The sequence below is a fragment of the Dendropsophus ebraccatus genome, chromosome 3, assembly GCF_027789765.1.
Source record: "Dendropsophus ebraccatus isolate aDenEbr1 chromosome 3, aDenEbr1.pat, whole genome shotgun sequence".
Lineage (NCBI taxonomy): Eukaryota > Metazoa > Chordata > Amphibia > Anura > Hylidae > Dendropsophus > Dendropsophus ebraccatus.
This window is the reverse complement of record NC_091456.1, coordinates 86,671,040-86,690,462: the sequence shown is the minus strand read 5'-3', so window position 1 is coordinate 86,690,462 and position 19,423 is coordinate 86,671,040. Positions and strand designations below refer to the sequence as shown.

At 40.7% G+C, this 19,423-nt stretch overlaps 1 protein-coding gene across 21 annotated transcripts in view; it reads left to right on the top strand.

Annotated features, from left to right (window-relative positions):
- PTBP3 (polypyrimidine tract binding protein 3) overlaps positions 1 to 19,423 on the top strand; it is a 148,471-nt gene that overhangs the window by 92,253 nt on the left and 36,795 nt on the right. For 15 of the 21 annotated variants that reach the window (XM_069962146.1, XM_069962147.1, XM_069962145.1 and 12 more), the window contains 3 exons: positions 6,319 to 6,379; positions 9,667 to 9,836; positions 16,623 to 16,769. In XM_069962146.1, coding sequence (XP_069818247.1) covers positions 6,319 to 6,379; positions 9,667 to 9,836; positions 16,623 to 16,769 — 378 coding nt within the window. Of the gene's footprint in view, positions 1 to 5,884; positions 5,908 to 6,318; positions 6,380 to 9,666; positions 9,837 to 16,622; positions 16,770 to 19,423 lie in introns of those variants that run through there. The other 6 variants (XM_069962148.1, XM_069962162.1, XM_069962165.1 and 3 more) reach the window with 2 other exon arrangements.

Sequence of the window (19,423 nt, the reverse complement as noted above, 5' to 3'; positions counted from 1 at the left end):
TGAAACCGGATTTGCGCTGTCAAATTGAAAAAAAAAAACGAATTTGTTTTGATTTCGGGGAGTTTTGCATTTATGCCGTTCGCCCTATGGTAAAACTGACTTGTTATGCATGTTCCTCAAGTCGTTACGATTACAATGATATATAACATGTATAACTTATATTGTATCGGATGGCCTGTAAAAAATTCAAACCGTTGTTAACAAATATATGTCACTTAAAATCGCTCCATTCCCAGGCTTATAGCGCTTTTATCCTTTGGTCTATGGGGCTGTGTGAGGTGTCAGTTTTTGCGCCATGATGCGTTCTTTCTACCGGTACCTTGATTGCGCATATACGACTTTTTGATCGCTTTTTATTACATTTTTTCTGGATTTGATGCGACCAAAAATGCGCAATTTTGCACTTTGGGATTTTTTTGCGCTTACGCCGTTTACCGTGCGAGATCAGGAATGTGATTAATTAATAGTTCGGGCGATTACGCGCGCGGCGATACTAAATATGTTTATTTATTAATTTATATTTATAAAATGGGAAAAGGGGGGTGATTTGGACTTTTATTAGGGGAGGGGATTTTTTATTAATAAAAACACTTTTTTACTTTTTTTTTTTTACATGGACTAGAAGCCCCCCTGGGGGGCTTGTATATACATAGCACTGATCTCTCATAGAGATCAATGCTGTGTATATACACAGCAAAGATCCATGAGATCGGTCATAGATTGCTATGGCCTGCTGCAGGCCACAGCAATCTACTGCCGAGCCGGGATCAGCGTCATTCCGACGCTGAGGCCTGGCACGGCCAGAAGAACGGATCTCCCCCCCGCGATCGCATCGCGGGGGGTAGATCCGACCCACTAGACACCAGGGATGTTGTGCATAAAGCACTTCAATGCAGCTGTCAGGTTTGACAGCTGCATTGAAGTGCTTAATTAGCCGGCGCGGCAACGGGACCCGCGCCGGCTAACAGAGGCACTGCCCGGCTGCACGTGTCAGCCGGGATCAGCGCCGTTCAGAGCGGGGTCCCGGCGGGACCCCGCTCTGAACACCCCCCGCGGCGCCATGACGTATCAGATACGTCATGGGTCGCTAAGGGGTTAAAGCAACTCTGTATCCACCAACCCACCCCACCTTACCGATTGTGTCCTTTAAAATGTGAGTGGTGTCTTGGTTAGAGCAAAAAATGATCTTTTAATCTGCAGCGCTGTCATACTGGCCTGGCCTAGAGTGTCTGTGCCTCAGGTCTGTGATGCCTCTCCTTTCTTACTCCCCACCATCCTCATCATGAGGAATGCCTTTGGCTGGATTGCTGTTCACCACTTGTTTAAACAGTGCACTTGGGCTATAGCGACACAGGTGCACTGTTTAGACAAGCGATGAATAGAAACCCTGCCTGGGAGTATTTCTTATAATGAGGGGAAGAAAGGAGAGGCGGCACAGACACTCTAGGCCACACCAGTATGACACAGCGCTGCAGATTAAAAGATCATTTTTTGTTCTAAGGCATAGAGCACATTTTAAGACATGACCCGGAAGGACTTACACTCATCAAACAGATGGTACTAGCGGTTTGGTGGGGTGGGTTGGTGAATACAGAGTCGCTTTATAGATGATAAATCGTTGAGCAATTGAGTTTCTGATCCATGTGTACCACAGTGCCATGATGATTTGTATAAGAGTTGTTGTGTTGACCATAGTGTTTTGCATTTCTGTGACCCAAGGATTGATATAAACTCTGTACTTGTGCCTATTTACTATGGAATTTAAAACATTTTAATAGTCAAGTAATTTTCCATATGCTTTTGTTGGAGAACAATGTTGACATTTCTGACCTAGGAAAACTGGTTTCTTTCCTGAATAATAACATGGCACAGAGATTAGCAAAAAAAATAAGAAAACCAAAACCTTAACCTGATTCTCTGCTTCCCTGTAGTTACAAAGATGATTCCTTACCTGTTTGTTTCACTGTGCATATTGTCCAATAGAAGTGGGGGATTATGTTTGCTGCATTGTTGTAACTGTAGTATAGGATTTGCGCTATTTTTTATATCCTTTATTGTAAAATACTATTTACTTATAAATATGATGTTTAAATAAAAAAATCATCTTAACATTCAGTTGTGGTTTCACTAATGCCCACTTCCCAGTGTTAGATGAGCATTGGCGAGTGGGCACAGCTTTTGGTATGGACCTCTTGCTAAGACAAATTGTACCCACCAAAGACATTCATTGCCGGACTAAACTTCCCCATACACCTTAAACTTTTGTTGGTCGTACCCGCATAGGCTGCCAGCATAAGGTGTGTGGTGCTCTCCAAAATGACAACCGACAGATGATGTTGGTGGAGATAGCAGTTGGGCGTGATGGAAAATCCCCACCCGACTCCTTTGTTCTGGGAGATAGAAACCTCGGTCAGCGCACCTTGGCTGCAGCTTAACCCTCCCCTCTCCATAAAGTTAAACATTCCTCTGTATGGGAAGAGGTAACTGACAGCCAAATGATTGTTCGACCCTCAATGGTATGGCCACCTTAGCAAAATAGGGATTTTCCCAGTGAGTGTGACATAAACCGTGTCTATGATGATGCAATCAGATGGTAGTCATGTCACCACTACTGATTCCCTGATGGGTCATAGGCGATGCAGTAGTATAAAACCACCTCTCCAGTATTGTGATGGTGCCTAGTTCTGGAAGTCAAGCAATGTGCAAATAGCAGGTAAACAAGGGGGGTTACTTTTGTCATATCTATAGAGTGGAAATGGACTGATGTTGAGTTAGTTGTTTTTTTTTGTGATCCACTTTGTAATAACCATCAGTTAAATATTGTTGCAAATGCATTTATCTAGCCATCCATCTGATGTATATAATGCACTGCATATGACGTGTTTGTGTGTGTGTGTGTGTGTGTGTTTTCAATTAAAACAACGTCCATTCATAATGCAATAATTTGCATTGAAGTCAATGAATACAACTGCTGTTGCTTCACACAATATATTGAACAATGGCCATTGTTTGGCTACCACCATTCAAATAATGTCATTTATTTTCAACCATTGTTTATAGACTTCATTGCAATTTTTTATTTAAAGAAAGGTCCATTGTTTGATGCTCAAAGAAAGCTTTATTATTTTTGCCAGCCTAGCATACAATGCATTCAGAAGCCCTGTGCGGTCTGGTATGTAGTGGTGCGGCAGGTCAATGCAGCTCAGTTCCTATTGAATTGAACGGGAGCTGAGCTGCAGTAACCCACAGCACCACTGCACAGTAGACACTGCAGGGCTTCCGGGACCATTTGCAGTGTGTAGATGCCGGTGCAGCAGCTCAATTAAACAGCTGATCACTGAGGATGTTCGGTGTCTGCACCGGATAGGCCATTAATGTCTGATTGTTGGAGTGCATAGCCCTTGTTTTTTTACTAAAAGCTAATTTACACTTGGCAGCATCTTTCTCACCTAACCTTCTACTTAGGGTACAAACACACGCAGCAGATACGCAGCATATTTGATGCTGTGTCCAGTTATTTAGATCTAATCTTCTGCGTATTTGCTGCGTATCGCAGCAGTAAATACGCAGCGTATATGCCGTGTGTGTTTGTACCCTTATTGTCATTTAAAAATTCAAGAAGGAAGTGTTATTATTTCCTGTTGCATATATGGTTTTATTGTTCACGTTGTGAACAAGACTAAACAGGAGATAAAGGGTGTAAAATTTAGACTGGTGTAAACTGCCCACCGCGACCAATCACAGCTCTTTCCCTTTACCAGAGCTGAAAGCTGAGCTGTGATTGGTTGCTGTGGGCAGTTTGCACCAGTATAAATTTTACACCCTTAAAATCTCCCTCTAAGTTTCTGTCACACTTGTTAAGTAGCCTAAAGTATGTGCGGGCTATGCATCAGAATACTGGCATAAACATATAGCACTCTGGACCTAATCTACTCATGATCCTGCTCAGTTTGCAGGAGGTTGTGCTTTTAAGACCCCAAAATAACATTCCTATATTACATTTGGTCTTTTGAATTTTAATAGGCTCCCACTATGGAATTTTATAGGGAAAAGGTGTCCATCTGTTGTTAATGACAGTCGCAGATAATGATCATGATCATTATTTGCAGCTGTAATTATCAATTCATAGCCGCTTTTCACCACTAAGTGTCGGTCTGTTCCAGTAATGGGAACAAAGCCTAAATATGCAGAAGTATAAGTATAAGGGTAAGTGTGAAAGGAGACTAAGATTAGTTTTCACATAGATCACAATAGGGATGTAATATGAAGTGTGATTTTGTCGAACAACAAGAATCTCCAGGTATTATAAAATTAATACTCACTAAAATGTGGCCATATTATGGCCTTTTGAAAATTACATTGATCTTACCAAAGGTGAGAACTAGGCAATTTTTTTTTGGATGACTCTAAATGTATACTGTGCTATACATTTTCATCCACGTGTTCATTGACATAGGTGTTTTATTTTTTTCTAGGTCTTGGAAGGTGCAGCATAAATATGTGAGCCTGTCCTAGAAATGCCATAAGGACACTCTTATAACATCTGGCCCATCATAACCCACTGGAATATTGCTTTGCTAAAAATGTGTAATATGAACAGGGTCCATCATGTGTTCAAGCTTTTTATTAATGTACTGTCCTCGATACCTGCAGACCATTTATAAGTGTTACCTTTTCTGTGTAACATTGCAGGATTTTCTTGTGCCTGTCTGCGCAGTTGGAACTGTATATGTAGTTATAGAAATTACTGCATGTAACTGCGCTGGATATAGCACTTCTGTGCTTCTCATACCAGTCATACTTCTCAAGAAAATACGTATGTCATTTGAATGAGGAGAAAAAAAGATTGCAAAGGTTTTTAACTTTGCCCAGCCCTTTCACTCCCTTCCGGAGGTTACAGGAATTGTGGGAGTAGCATACCAGCGCTTGTGTTGTAACAGTGAGGTAAGCAGCTTTGCTGCAGGCTCTGCTGCGTCCTGCTCTATTATCTCTCCTGTCTTGTTCCACCCTGGTTTGACTGTGTTAGTGTTTCATGCCTAAGTAATGCGCTTTGATTTTTAATTTTGATAGATAAATGTGTTTGCAAATGAAACAGACTTTTTAAAGTTCCTAAAGTTTTCTATGACAACTTAGCTGATCAGTCACTGAGCATTAAGGTGCCAGCACCTGTGCCAATCAGCTGTTTGGCATCCACACTACACAGTGAATGGAGTTTGTCTCCGTCAACTCTGTATCGGTGGCGACCTGTAACTGCAGCTTAGGTCCCGTACAATTGAACAGGAGTTGAGCTGCAGTTACACATCGCCACCGCTACACAGTGAATGGAGATAAACTCTGTTCACTGTAGTGTGGGTTTCTGCACCCTGACACTTAGTAAGTGATGAGCTATCTACGGGATATTTTTCCAGGAAAACCCCTTTAACCGTGAGAGTTCAGGGTAAGGCTGTTTGTGGTAGCTTCGAGGTTGTCTTGTTGAGTAAGAGGCCTCACCGGCGGCATGTCGGTGTACAAATATGGACCTTTATTTGGATTGAAGATAACTTAACAGGTTCTGGAACATCTTGGAATGTTTTGTAAGAATACCATTGATTGTAACTCCTCAAACGTTGGCAGTGTTTTGGAACGCTGGGTCCAAAGGAGATTGAACATATCTTGATTATTGGACAATGAGCTCTTTGTGAAAGTGTGATATTGTACTGTAATCTATCGAACATCATGGCATTGAAACAGGTTGCAATAAAATGTATTTTTTATCGTCATTTTGAAATTGTGTTTGTATGAAACAGGCATTGTGTGGCAATCAGAGCGTGCGATATAGCCATGGAGGCCTGTTATGTGTGCAGGTCTGTGAGAAGGTTGTGATCCACCCAAGGCATAAGAGAACAGACTGGGTGGGATGTGAAAAATGTATGTAAATTGGACACTGCTCTATATGCATAGTACTTACTGTATATGAGAGAGGTCTCCAAAAGACTTAATGCTTCTGGTGCATAGCTGTGCTTTATCTAGCCTGCAGCCTGCCTCAAGAACCTAGATAAACTAATTGGTAAATAGTTCAGTGGACCTTTCCATTTTCTCTAGTGAAGACTCTACCTTCCCTACAAACTAACAAATTATTTAAGGAGATTAAAATGCGTTTATAAGAAAGGCACTTCTATTTGCAATGAAAAATTTGTTTGTAAACCTAATATCCATAAAATCCTCCCATATTCTTAACTACACCTAATTCTAGCATTATTCCATTTGGTATGGTTTTTTTTCTGTTGTGTCCCCCCCCCAGCTTCATTTATACTGATATACGTTGTTTTATTTTTTTAGATTCTCCCCTCTGGTATCGCTAACGGGCCTTTTACCATGAGCCATTCCACTCCAGCTACAGGTACAGTGAGAGTATGAGAGCCAGCGTGCTGTGCTTTGCTGGCGTCTCATGAAATAATATTTTCTTAATGCAGCTTGTACATTTTCCATTAGTTTTAAAATTTTCCAGATCTATTTAAGTTCTGTTACTGGATAATGGAAAGACTTTCTAGTGCATAAAAAGACAATGTAACTATATACTGTTAGGAAAGGTGGCAAAAATGTATTAAAACCTACGTCATATGGACAGAAATATTGTGACATGCCTGACTGAGGTCATTGGTGCCCTCATATTTAAGCAATGTTACTCCTAGTCTTCATAGCACCATAACACTTTTTTATTTTTCCACTTAGTGTAATTTTGTGTGTAATTTTTGCGCCATGATCTCTCGCATTTTATTGATATCATTGTATTGTACGTATTGTGGACATGAAAGGGTTAATCATTAAATTCAGTGGTTCATTCTGTCCCATTGCCAGAGGTATATAAATCCATCACCTACCAATTTACAAACATTTGGGAAAGACCGGGTTGTTCTAAAGAACTCACTGAATTTGTAATGTGGTACTATAAAAGGTGGCCACCACTGCAATAAGTCAGTTTGGAGAGAACCTGCATGGCAAGAAATTTCATAATTAACTGAGTGGTGGAAGTGTTTAGAAACCACAGCAACTTGGTCACAATGGGAAGACCACATAAAGTAACAGAGAGGGGTTGCCAAGGGATGAAGGGTGTATCAAATTCATGAACGCTGTGTTCAAAACTCCAGGAGAGTTTCCATGGCCAAGACACCACATGCAAGCCAAACGGCAATGCCAAGCATCATGTTCTGTGGAATTATGGATCACACTTCTCTATCTGGCTTTCTGATAGATAAGTCTGGCTTGGTGAATGCCAGGAGAATGTTACCTGCCGACTGCATAGTGCCAAGTGAAGTTTATTGTAAGAGAGAGAATAGGGTTGTCTTGCAGGGTTTGGCCTAGTTTCCTCAGTTCCAGTGAAAGGAGATCTAAATGCATTAGTGTAGTAAGACATTTTGCACTCTTGCATACTTCCAACTTTGTGGGAACAGTTTGGGGAAACACCTTTTCCTTTCTCAGTGTAACTGTGGCCCAGTGCACAAAGCAATGTCCATAAAGGCATGGTTTGATACGCTGTTGCATTTCCATGTTAAAGTAACAAGGCAAAAATCAGAGTATACACTGTGGGTGTTGCTGACCACTCATACACAATTGCCATTGTATTTAAAGTTTTTTTTTTTTTTTTTTTTTTAGAAATAACTATCGTTCAGCACTGCACGATATGAATCTCTTTAATGTAAATCAGTTTGACATTTGGAGCTGGAATAGGCTTCTAATCGCTTGTGCTCCCCGCCGTATATCTAACTATAACTAATGAGACAAGCTTTCCACTGCCTCTCCATAGCTCCCATATCCAGCGCAATTTAAGTCTATAGTGCTGGGTCTCATGCTGGAGAGGCAGTGGGAAGCTCCTCTTATAAAGTATATTCAGAATGGACGATCGAAAGCCTGTTCCCGTGCTTCGTTCAGAATAGATTTACCTTAGAGAAATGTCACAGTCCTACGGAGTCTGCCAGACGTAATAATATAATAGATGGTGCAAAAAAAACAAAACAACCATGTAGGGGGATAACATTTAACAATTTTTGGTGGTCTAGAGTGGTTAAGGGACACAAACATATATATATATATATATATATATATATATATATATATATATATATATATAATATGTGTGCGTGTGTAGAGACAAGCGAACCTGGAGCATGCTCGAGTCCATCCGAACCCGAACTTTCGGCATTTGATTAGCGGTGGCTGCTGAAGTTGGATAAAGCCCTAAGGCTATGTGGAAATCATGGATATAGTCATTGGTTGTATCTGTGTTTTCCAGACAACCTTAGAGCTTTATCCAACTTCAGCAGCCCCAGCTAATCAAATACCGAACGTTCGGGTTCGGATGGACTCTAACCCGAACCCGGTTCGCTCATCTCTAATATATATGTGTGTGTTTTGGGTCTACCATGGTTCCAGGGATAATATGCAATGGCTTTGTAGCAGAAAGTGATCAGTGCCTTCAGTTTGTCACTTCATCAAATATTTTGAGCATCAAAAATGTGACTAATCTTTTCCAAATCTTGTCTTAGGGCCCAATTCCCCCGGATGATTATCGTTAAATCGTTCGAATCTAAACGATAGTCATTCGTTTGAATAGCAGTTAACGTTTTCAATAAGACCTGGACCTATTTTTATCGTTGCTCGTTCGCAAATCGTTTGCATTGAATAAGATGTCGATCGGTTGTTCCCAGTAGCTACGAACGCAATAGTGATGACAAGACGACCGTAAGAACAATCATAAGTAACAATTATCGTTCCATGTAAATGGGTGAACGATTTCAGGTCTTTCGCAATAGCGGTCGTTTGGATCGTTTATCACTAACGATTATGCGAACGATAATCGTCCCGTGGAATAGGACCCTTTATATTGATAAATCGGGTCCTTTTGTTGTGGATGCGTTATTGGATATATCAATATACTCTTCTTACTGATAATTTCCTTTGGAATATGTACCTCTATAAGTGCTCTGTTTACTGTTTTAGTTTTTGTATATAATCACCGCAGTGTAACCAAGACTACGTTTACACTACTTTTTCCCATCTGTTACACTATGCTGTACAGTGTACAATGCGTTACATTTTAATGCACAGAAAAACATGACCACACATTTTTGTGTATGTGTAAAAAAAAAATAAATCACACTTTTTTTTTTTTAACAATAAAAATCATTGGGAAATGGATTCTACGGATTGGCATACAGCAGTATCAATGTTTCTTTGATCAAAATTCACATTGATAAAATCTACCTTGTGTATAGCAGACTAAAGCAGTTGTCTGGCTTGGAAGACTCTTGAGAACTGTGTGCTGGGAGGGGAGTAGCAATGGTGCTATGGAGTGGAGACAATTGTTCCTGAAACACTACTGGTGGGATAGTGATAAATAACACAACATTAATATGGGTGTGATTCTCAGCTGCAGCTTAAAGATGGAGGCTCGATGTTGGGAACGTGATGGTATGAAAATAAATGTGAATACCCTTTTTTTTTTATTGCTCGTTTGTGTATATGTCAGACTTCTAATATGACGCTTTGGTTCAGAGCCTCTTGTAAAGATTTTATTGCCTATTAAAATGTAGCAATCAGAGAAGCCTCAAATGCTAAGCAAGGGACTTCACATTAATGACAATATGACAGATGCCTGCATTGATGTCATTTTTTTTCTTCACTTTTCAGCTAATGGAAACGATAGCAAAAAGTTTAAAGGCGATCGCTCTCCCTGCTCCCCTTCACGTGTTATCCATATTCGCAAGGTTCCAAATGATGTTACAGAAGCCGACATCATCTCATTAGGTGTACCTTTTGGAAAAGTTACCAATCTTTTGATGTTGAAAAGTAAAAGCCAGGTATTGTATACTCATGTTTTAATTTATATTGTTTTATAATTTAATGTGTATACATAAATTTTTTGCCTTGTTTTAATTATTTATTTTTTTGATAGACTGATAGATGTCTAACAAAAAGGCCATCTGATGACGAGATGCAACAATTTTCCAAGCCATTTTGTGAACTGAATTCCATTAATTTAGGGCTTATGCATGCGTCTATATTACGCTTCTGTTTTGGACAGAGACCTAATAGGATTGCTGTAGTCGTCCAGTAGATCTATTTTTTTTTCTTTTAAAATTACCAAATTAGCACAGACAGTACTTTTAGTGTTCAGGCAATAGCCATTTTCTAAAAGGAAAGAGATATAGCACACGCCATCAGAATCATATGCATGGAAGTATTATCCTATAGAAATAATGATTGTAGAGGATTATCTACACACGTATAGAGATCAATGGAGCCTGTATTGCAGTGCAGGAGGCTTTATGGATTGGTATAGTCTCTGTGCACAGATGCACTAAGCAAAAAAAAAAAGCACAAACAAATCTGGAATTTTTTTGATTGACTACTTTTCCTGATGGTATATTGTTACCAATATTGCCAATGGTCTCATTTTTTTAGGCTAGTGAAGAAAAAAAATCTCTGACAAGTTAAAAGTTTACTTTGTGTAAGATATTCTTTGAGGCTGGGTTCACACTACGTATATTTCAGTCAGTATTGTGGTCCTCATATTGCAACCAAAACCAGGAGTGGCTCTGTCCACACAATGTTGAAATTGAGTGGATGGCCGCCATATAACAGTAAATAACAGCCATTATTTTAATATAACAGCCGTTGTTTTAAAATAACAGCAAATATTTGCCATTATATGGCGGCCATCCACTCAATTTCAACATTGTGTGAACAGAGCCTTTCTGTGTTTTCAATCCACTCCTGGTTTTGGTTGCAATATGAGGACCACAATACTGACTGAAATATACGTAGTGTGAACCAAGCCTAAAGCTGTTATCACAAAAGATAGGGAATGACTAACTGATCAGTGGGGGTATGATCACTGGCACTCAGCCCAGTCACAAGAAGGAGGCCCCTTGTCCCTACAGAGAATGCAACAGCAGTGTACATAAAGGACCTCCAACCAATTCACACTATTGGACTTTTTAATGGTGCCCTTACAGAGAGACTTATCTGACAAATTTCTGAAGCCAAAGCCAGGAACAGACTATAAACAGACAACAGGTCATAAAGCAAAGACTGAGATTTCTCCTCTTTTCAAATCCATTCCTGGCTTTGGCATCAAAAATCAGTCAGATAAATTGTATGCGCACACTACGGAATTGCGGACTCTGGTGGCTGCCACGGGTGGAGACGGGCCCGTCTGTCAGATTCTGCGAGCAAGTGCTAGCTGCGGAATCCAAACTAAAGGCAACATAACATAGCCAAGTGCTGTGCATAGCCACATTCAGCAGTCTTAGAGAGCGTAAGTGGACCATTGGCCGAGCATACACATTAGGGCTGGGTTCACACTACGTATATTTCAGTCAGTATTGTGGTCCTCATATTGCAACCAAAACCAGGAGTGGATTAAAAACACAGAAAGGTTCTGTCCACACGATGTTGAAATTGAGTGGATGGCCGCCATATAACAGTAAATAACTGCCATTATTTCAATATAACAGCCATTTTTTTAAAATAACAGCAAATATTTGCCATTAAATGGCGGCAATCCACTCAATTACAACATTGTGTGGACAGAGCCTTTCTGTGTTTTCAATCCACTCCTGTTTTTGGTTGCAATATGAGGACCACAATACTGACTGAAATATACGTAGTGTGAACCCAGCCTAAAGCTCCATTCAATTCAAGCAAAAGGAGGCCCCTTTCTCCAGTGGCGTAACTACAAATGGCTAGGCCCCATAGCAAACTTTTGATTGGGCGCCCTTTCTGACTGACTGACCACTAAGCTATTTGTCTAGTTATAACTGCAAGCGCTCGTCAGGAGTGCTTGCAGTTAAAGGGACATTTGCAGAACCTCTTAGGCCTGCTTGGCCACCTGGTTCTCCAAATGATGACCGCTCAGGCTGCTCAGCGTATTGCAAGAGCAGGCAATGGGGCCCCCTGAGGTAGTGGGCCCCATAGCAGCCGCTATGGCTGCTACAATGGTAGTTACGCCCCTGCCTTTCTCGTGATTGGTAGCAGTCCCATCAGTCATTTAGTCATTCTTTATGCTGAGGATAGGTGATAACTTTTAATCTTGATATAACACTTTTAAAGGTGTTTTCCATCTACAAAAATGTGCACAGTGTCACAGGTGTGTGACACTGTCAGTTCCCGCCCTGTTTTCCAGTAGTGAGCTGTGGTGAGTGGGGTGGGCACAGAGGGTCATACACCTGCCTCTGTGACACTGTGAGCCTGGGATGAAGAAAGTTTAACAACAGATCACAGAGCAGTGGTGAAGATGTGTACAGTATGCATTGCTCATGTGATCGGCAAGGAAAACTGTCAGGTTGGATATATGCATCCTATGCATATATGTGTGTGTGTGTATATATATTATTTTTTTTTATTTTTTTTTTAAGAATAGTTATCTGACAGTATTGCTTGTACAGATCCAAGATCTGTCCTGGGGTTTGTTCGGCAGGTGATTTTTTTTGTTTTTGTTTTTTAATTCTTTATTTTATTTCGAAAAAAATAAAAAAACTTAAGTAAAAAATATGGCATCTACAATTCTCTAATACATCATCACTGGATCTTTTTGAAATCAGCCTGCCACCCACCCCTCCCCTGGTCAACCAGGAGGGGGAGACAGGAGGAATCCTTACCATACACTCCACTTTCCCCTGAGATTCCCCCCTCTACGACTTCCAGTCTCTTAATTCTATAAACCTGGTTTATCCATTCTTAGGTCAAATTGGCGTGGCCTAGTGTTTATGCCCTAGGACTGCCTCTCCATCCCTCCTCCCCGCCCTCTTCATCATGAGGAATGCCTCTGGGCAAGATTTCTCCTATTCATCACTTGTCTGCACATAGGCCTTAACAATCTAGCACATGTGCAGTGTTCAGGCAAATTATGAATAGGAGAAATTCTGCCTAGGGCATTTCTAACCATGAAGAGGGTGGGGAGGAGGGACGGAGAGGCGGTTCAGGCCTAGGCCTCAGACTCTGTAGGCCACTCCTATCTGATAGTACAGGTGGTTTGGTGCGCGGGGGGCAAATTGTGGCTACAGAGTCACTTTCATTTTATTTATAGTAGTGGAGGATCAACAAGGACCTGGTGAGTGTTGAAACAGCAGTGACTCGAGTAAAGTTTCTTTCAACAAGACAATCGTCATTGATGGCACCCCCTTGCATATTGGTGCAATTGTATGCAATCAAAGCCAACAAATAGTATTGGTGCCTCCAACAGAGGTCTGCGTGTCCCTTTCAGCTAGGGCTGGATCAAACAAAACAAATGTCTTTTTACACAACTGTATTTGAAGCCAGTGTCTTTGTAATATTTTATTTATATGCAAGATGGTAAGAAGAAAATTGAATGGATTAGGGCTTTGCTACCGGATAAGCACAAACACATGATTGGTGTTTAGTAAAACCTAGAGGTGGATGTGATGCTAGTTTAGTCAATAAGAAAAGGAAGCCTCACAGAATACATTGCTAGTCATTTGGATCTGTTACAAGCCAGATCCGTTATGGAACCTTCAAAAGGGTAGTTCAGCAAAATAAGGAAAATCTTTCAAATCAACTCGTGTCAAGTGCCAGATATTTGTAATTTACTTCTATTGAAAAATCTGAAGTCTTCCATTACCTAAAGGGGAACTCCGGATAAAACTTGTTTTCTTTTAAAATTACATTAGAAGTTAAATATGTGTCTATACAATGTATTAGCGTATCTGTACGGTTCTGCCACACTGGTAGCTGATAGAAATCCAGGAAGTGAAAAAAAATGGTCCCTGTACAAATCCACATTGTTTCCTGCTATCCCCTATCCCCTGCTTCTTCTGCTATCCCCTATCCCCTTAGGAGACAAATCTTGCATGACTCTGTCTCACATTGTGTGTGTTTGCTGATGATGCAGACAGGGGGGGCGTGATGTCCCAGGAGGCTTGGCTGCATCCCCCAATCCCCTGAGTGATTCACCATCTCTGACCAGCCAGAAGCAGGTGTTGCACTAATTTCTCTAATTGTGCAGAAGTGTGCAGTGAAATTAGCGCTGTGTTCACACATGGAATGTCATTGCAGTACTGCAGCGTATTAGCAAAAATGATGCAGTAAATAATGCTAAACGGCAGAGAGGATCAGAGCCTTATTGTGGGGCTCAACTTCAAAGATAATAGATGCTTGATCATAATATGTGTGTGGAAATGAAAAGAAAAGAAAATTCAAGTAAATTCTTTACTTTATTCCAATATCGGCGTTACAGGTAGTAACTGTGTGCTGTGTGATGTTACAGATAGAGAATACAGCGTGCTGTGTGGTGTTACAGGTAGAGAATACAGCGTGCTGTGTGGTGTTACAGGTAGAGAATACAGCGTGCTGTGTGGTGTTACAGGTAGAGAATACAGCATGCTGTGTGGTGTTACAGGTAGAGAATACAGCGTGCTGTGTGGTGTTACAGGTAGAGAATACAGTGCTGTGTGGTGTTACAGGTAGAGAATACAGTGTGCTGTTACAGGTAGAGAATACAGTGTGCTGTGTGGTGTTACAGGTAGAGAATACAGCGTGGTGTTACAGGTAGAGAATACAGCGTGGTGTTACAGGTAGAGAATACAGTGTGCTGTGTGGTGTTACAGGTAGAGAATACAGTGTGCTGTGTGGTGTTACAGGTAGAGAATACAGCGTGCTGTGTGGTGTTACAGGTAGAGAATACAGCATGCTGTGTGGTGTTACAGGTAGAGAATACAGTGTGCTGTGTGGTGTTACAGGTAGAAAATACAGTGTGCTGTGTGGTGTTACAGGTAGAGAATACAGTGTGCTGTGTGGTGTTACGGATAGAGAATACAGCGTGCTGTGTGGTTGGGACCACAATGAAATCATAAATTACTGCAAATAATTCAGTAACACAATGAAACTGCAATGTGTGAACACAGCCTAGATGTTCTGCAACAGCTTTGGGCAGGGAATAGGCAAGGTGGAGGACTGTGATGAACAGCTGAGGGAAAGCATTGCATTCTGGAACCTGTAGTACTGTGTACAACTGATAAACCAGGAAGTGCAGAAACAGAAAAAAGAACAAAACCCCCCAAAACAAATGGATTTTTGGTAGTTTCAAAAATGGAATAGATAAGTAAGTAATGCTTTCTGCTTCTGCAGAAGTTTCATTTTTTTTTAACCTCTATCTGGAGTTCCCCTTTAACAGCTGCTTTATGTCCTGCAGGAAGTAGTGTATTCAGTATGACACAGTGCTGCCACCTCTGTCTGTGACACAAAAGGGGAGATTTATCAAACTGGTGTAAAGTAGAATTGTCGCAACCAGATTCCACCTTTCATTTTCTAAAAAATTTGTGAGGTATGAAAGGTGGAATCTGATTGGTTGCTAGGGGCAACTAAGACAGTTCTACTTTATACCAGTTTAATAAATCTCCCCCAAACTGTTTAGAGATGTAGCAAATCCCCATAGAAAACCTCTCCTGCTTTCAGAAGGAAAAAAAACTACTATAAAGAAACAGAACGATACAGCTAAGGATGGTACAACATATTCTTCTGGGCCAGAAAAGTTCATGAAGATTATTTAGGGTCAGTGAAGATGTTAATATTGAGCCTCCTAGAGTTAACTTATTTAGAACTATATCCATTGACATACATTCTGGAAAATTCTTCCATCCTGATGTTTATGGGCTATGTTAGACAAAATAAACAAATGACAGCAAAAGGAGAAGTCATAAACCTCAGCAAATTAGTAAAAATGCAGAGGATATGTGTGTGTGTGTGAAACAGTAACTGAATGATAGAATGACCATTTGAGAGTTAAAAGTATGATTACATAGTAGGAACTGTATCGAAGTTACATGTATATTTTATATGTACATGTATATGCTACTACATATACATAATTTTAACTCTTTCGTCAACTGATAAGATTTTTTGTGTGGCCAGTAAAATCCTTGTTATCAGCAACACATCTGTGTCTAAACAGGGGATGTATGACCAATAAGGGTGCAGTTACATGGCAGCATGCATGGTACAGCAATCGTTTCTGCAGTGCTTGATTAATCATGCCATGTAAGGGCCAGTTCACACTGAGCAAGTTCGACATGTCATTTATTTGAGCGGAGAGGAGCGGGAGTGGAGGAGCGCGAGCCCTCACATACAGACACTATGGGACAGTGAGGCAGGTGGGATTGTGTGGCGGAGCTCTCCACTGAATTTGCTTAGTGTAAGCTGACCCTAAAGGCAAGACAACTGGGCTCACAGCAAGCCATGTAGAAGGGCCCTTCAGTCTCTAATTTGTGACCTTATCAGATTTCCAGTTACCATTTTTGGGGGAGTTGGGGGGGTGTAATTGAAATCTTTTTACTGTATTCATGAAAGTTATGTTTTAAAGGTCAGTCCTTTCTGGCAGTGATACTTTTAGTGGTGACCTAATTGCTTATTGGCTTTGCTGTGAATTTGACCGTTTTTTGTAGATTTGCAGTTTATACTTTATGCATTTCAGTCCACTGAATGTATTTAAATACTTGCTATTGACTTGTCATTAAGTCTGGTGCTTTAAAAATTATGTAGTACCCACCATAAATTACTTAGACCAATTGGAATCTATGTATTGCAACACGGTTTATGGTAAAATTTTCCTTTGTTCCTGTCAATCACAGGCCTTCTTGGAAATGGCTTCTGAAGAAGCAGCTATGACCCTGATGAATTACTACACCCCTGTCACTCCTCATCTTCGCAGTCAGCCTGTCTATATTCAGTATTCTAACCACCGAGAACTGAAGACCGACAACTTGCCTAATCAATCGGTATGTACTGCCTACAGGAATTATAACTGATCAACTACTATTAGAACAATAACTGTTACGCTGGCTACATGTATGTCAAATCCCATCAATGAACTTATTGAGTTCTGCTTAGAGACAGTGAAAATGGCAAGGCAGAAGCATTCACTGGCTTTATGGAGCTTAAAGCGTAACTGTCATGTTTTTTTTTTTTTTATTGCAGAAATCAGTAGTCTTAGCGATTTTATGAAACTCTGTAATAGGTTTTATCAGCCAAAAAAGCCTCCTTCTGTACTCAAGAAGCAATCTCCAAGCCTCCCCCCCTGACTTCTTATCTGTGCATTATCAGGCAAACACGTCTTCATTACAGAGAAGCCAGTGAAGACGGGTTCTGCTCTCTCTATTGTATCCTTATGGAGGGGGGGGGGGCTGAGGGAGATGAGGGAGCAGGAAGAGGTGACATGAAGGTCAGCTGTTTGTAGACTCTCTGGGCACCTAAAACGCTAAATTCAGGTGTCAGAAAGGTCAGTGCTTATCTATGAACTTACTGAGAGAAGATTGCAGGGTTTTGTGCTGTGCAGAAATCCTCCGTGCTAAGTCACTCCTAACAGCCCCTCCCCTCTCCATAGCCACATAATGGAGACAGAAATCCTGCTTCATTTGATGTGAGGGGGGAGGCTGGGAGATTGCTTTTTCAGTCCAGAAGGAAACTCTTTTAGTACATAAAACCTATTACAGAGTTTCTTAAAATCGCTTGTACTGTTGATATTTAATGTTTTCAGAAAAATGACCCTGAAATGACAGTTACGCTTTAAATGATAGATACATGATTCATTAAAATCAATTTTGTGAGAAATACTTTTTATTACTACACAAAATTCATTACGCACAAATGATAAATATAAATTCCACGATGCTACAATAATTTTTAATAATTTATCTTTATTTTTTAAATCCACTAAGAGAGTAGTTTTTAAAACACCATACATCATATTTTTTTTTTCATTGCAGAAATGACAGCATGCTACATAATTTCATCACACCAAGTATATTGCAGGTTATCATCATAGGAATAGCCAGTGAAATAGAGATAAATTTATAGTGTTACATATACAGACTAAGTTTATGGTAAACTCTCAAGCCAAGTGCATGTTTTCAGAATGCATGGAGAACTCCCAACACTCACTTCAAATCACCATAGGCCACATATTCATATGGGATGTAGAAACAAATTTTTTTGTTTTGTTATAACATCGGTTATAATTACCTATATTACGTTGTGTACATAGGAAGAATTGTATATAGCTATTTTCAAATATGCCTTGTAGTGCAGTCTTTATACTGGGGGCTTAACATTTATTTGTTTTAGAAAAAAACAAAAAAAACAACAAATGTACTGTATGCCCCGTTTGTTTTCTGAATCCAGCTCTGGACTCTTATAAGGCCTTATTCACACGTTCAGTAAAATTGTCCGTGATCGCTGATCAGCGACCACAGACAATTTTGGAGGAAATTGAATACTATGAGTTTATTGAGAATGATCCATGCCGTGAAAAAATAGGACAGGTCATAGTGCGGAGCGGAATCACTGCACAAGTGCCACAGTAGAAAACATAAATTGTTTTTCACTGATTCTATGGATGCCACGTCTGTGGAATCTGTGAAAAAACAGATCCCATGTCACCCACCCCCTTCCTGCCAGCACATCCCCACCAAGCCCACCCTCATAGCACGTCCCTGACAAAGCATCCCCAACCTCCCCAGGGCTGGCATACTCTTATTCACCATTACCGGCATATTCCTTCTTCGCTTCTTTCTGCTGGCTCCCTGGTGCAAGAGTGACGTTTGGGGAATACGCCGGTTCTGTATGCCAACCCTGAAGGGGTTGGGAATGCAGCTACAGGGATTCAAGGGTGGTGGGGCTTTGTGGGGATGCGCTCTGAGGGTGTGTGTGTGTGTGTTTGGGGGGGTGGCGGTGGGCTTAATAGGAATGTGTTGCCAGATCTCCCTGTGCAGGGGAGGGGGGTAATTGTGGTGCTGGGCTGTGGGGATCAGCTCTGCTGCATCTAACATATGGGGATCAGCACTGCTAAATCTGTGGTGATGCGCTGCCATCAGCTGTCCAGGGGGAACCCTAGACATGGAACACATAGTGGAATACATACTCGGGTGGTGTGATGCAATGCAATCACTGATCTAGCAAGTGGACTAAAATCATGGTCCTTAAAAATCACTGGACGTGTCAATGAGGCCTAAGGCTAGGTTCACACTGTGTAGAAATGACGTCCGCCTTTTATAAGAATGTCTGTCTGTTATTTGTGCAAATAACATTGAGAGTATTTCGAACATAATGGCTGTTATTTAATAATAATTGTAATAATGCTTTTATTTTTATAGTGGCAGCTGATTCCTCAGCACTTGACGTAGTTTGCGTAGGTTCTTATGAAAGACTGACATCATTTTTACATAATGTGACCCCAGCCTAAGGCTAAATTCACACATGGTGGAAATGCGGCAAATGTTTTAAATATCATTCACATGCTGTGGTTAATTTGTGCACGGAATATTAGACATACTGAGGATATTTAGATCTGCAGAATGTTAACTCTGCAGGTGTAACATTTTGCAGCAGACCCGCCATGGACTTGCACAAGCTGTGGGGGTCTTTGTTCACACAG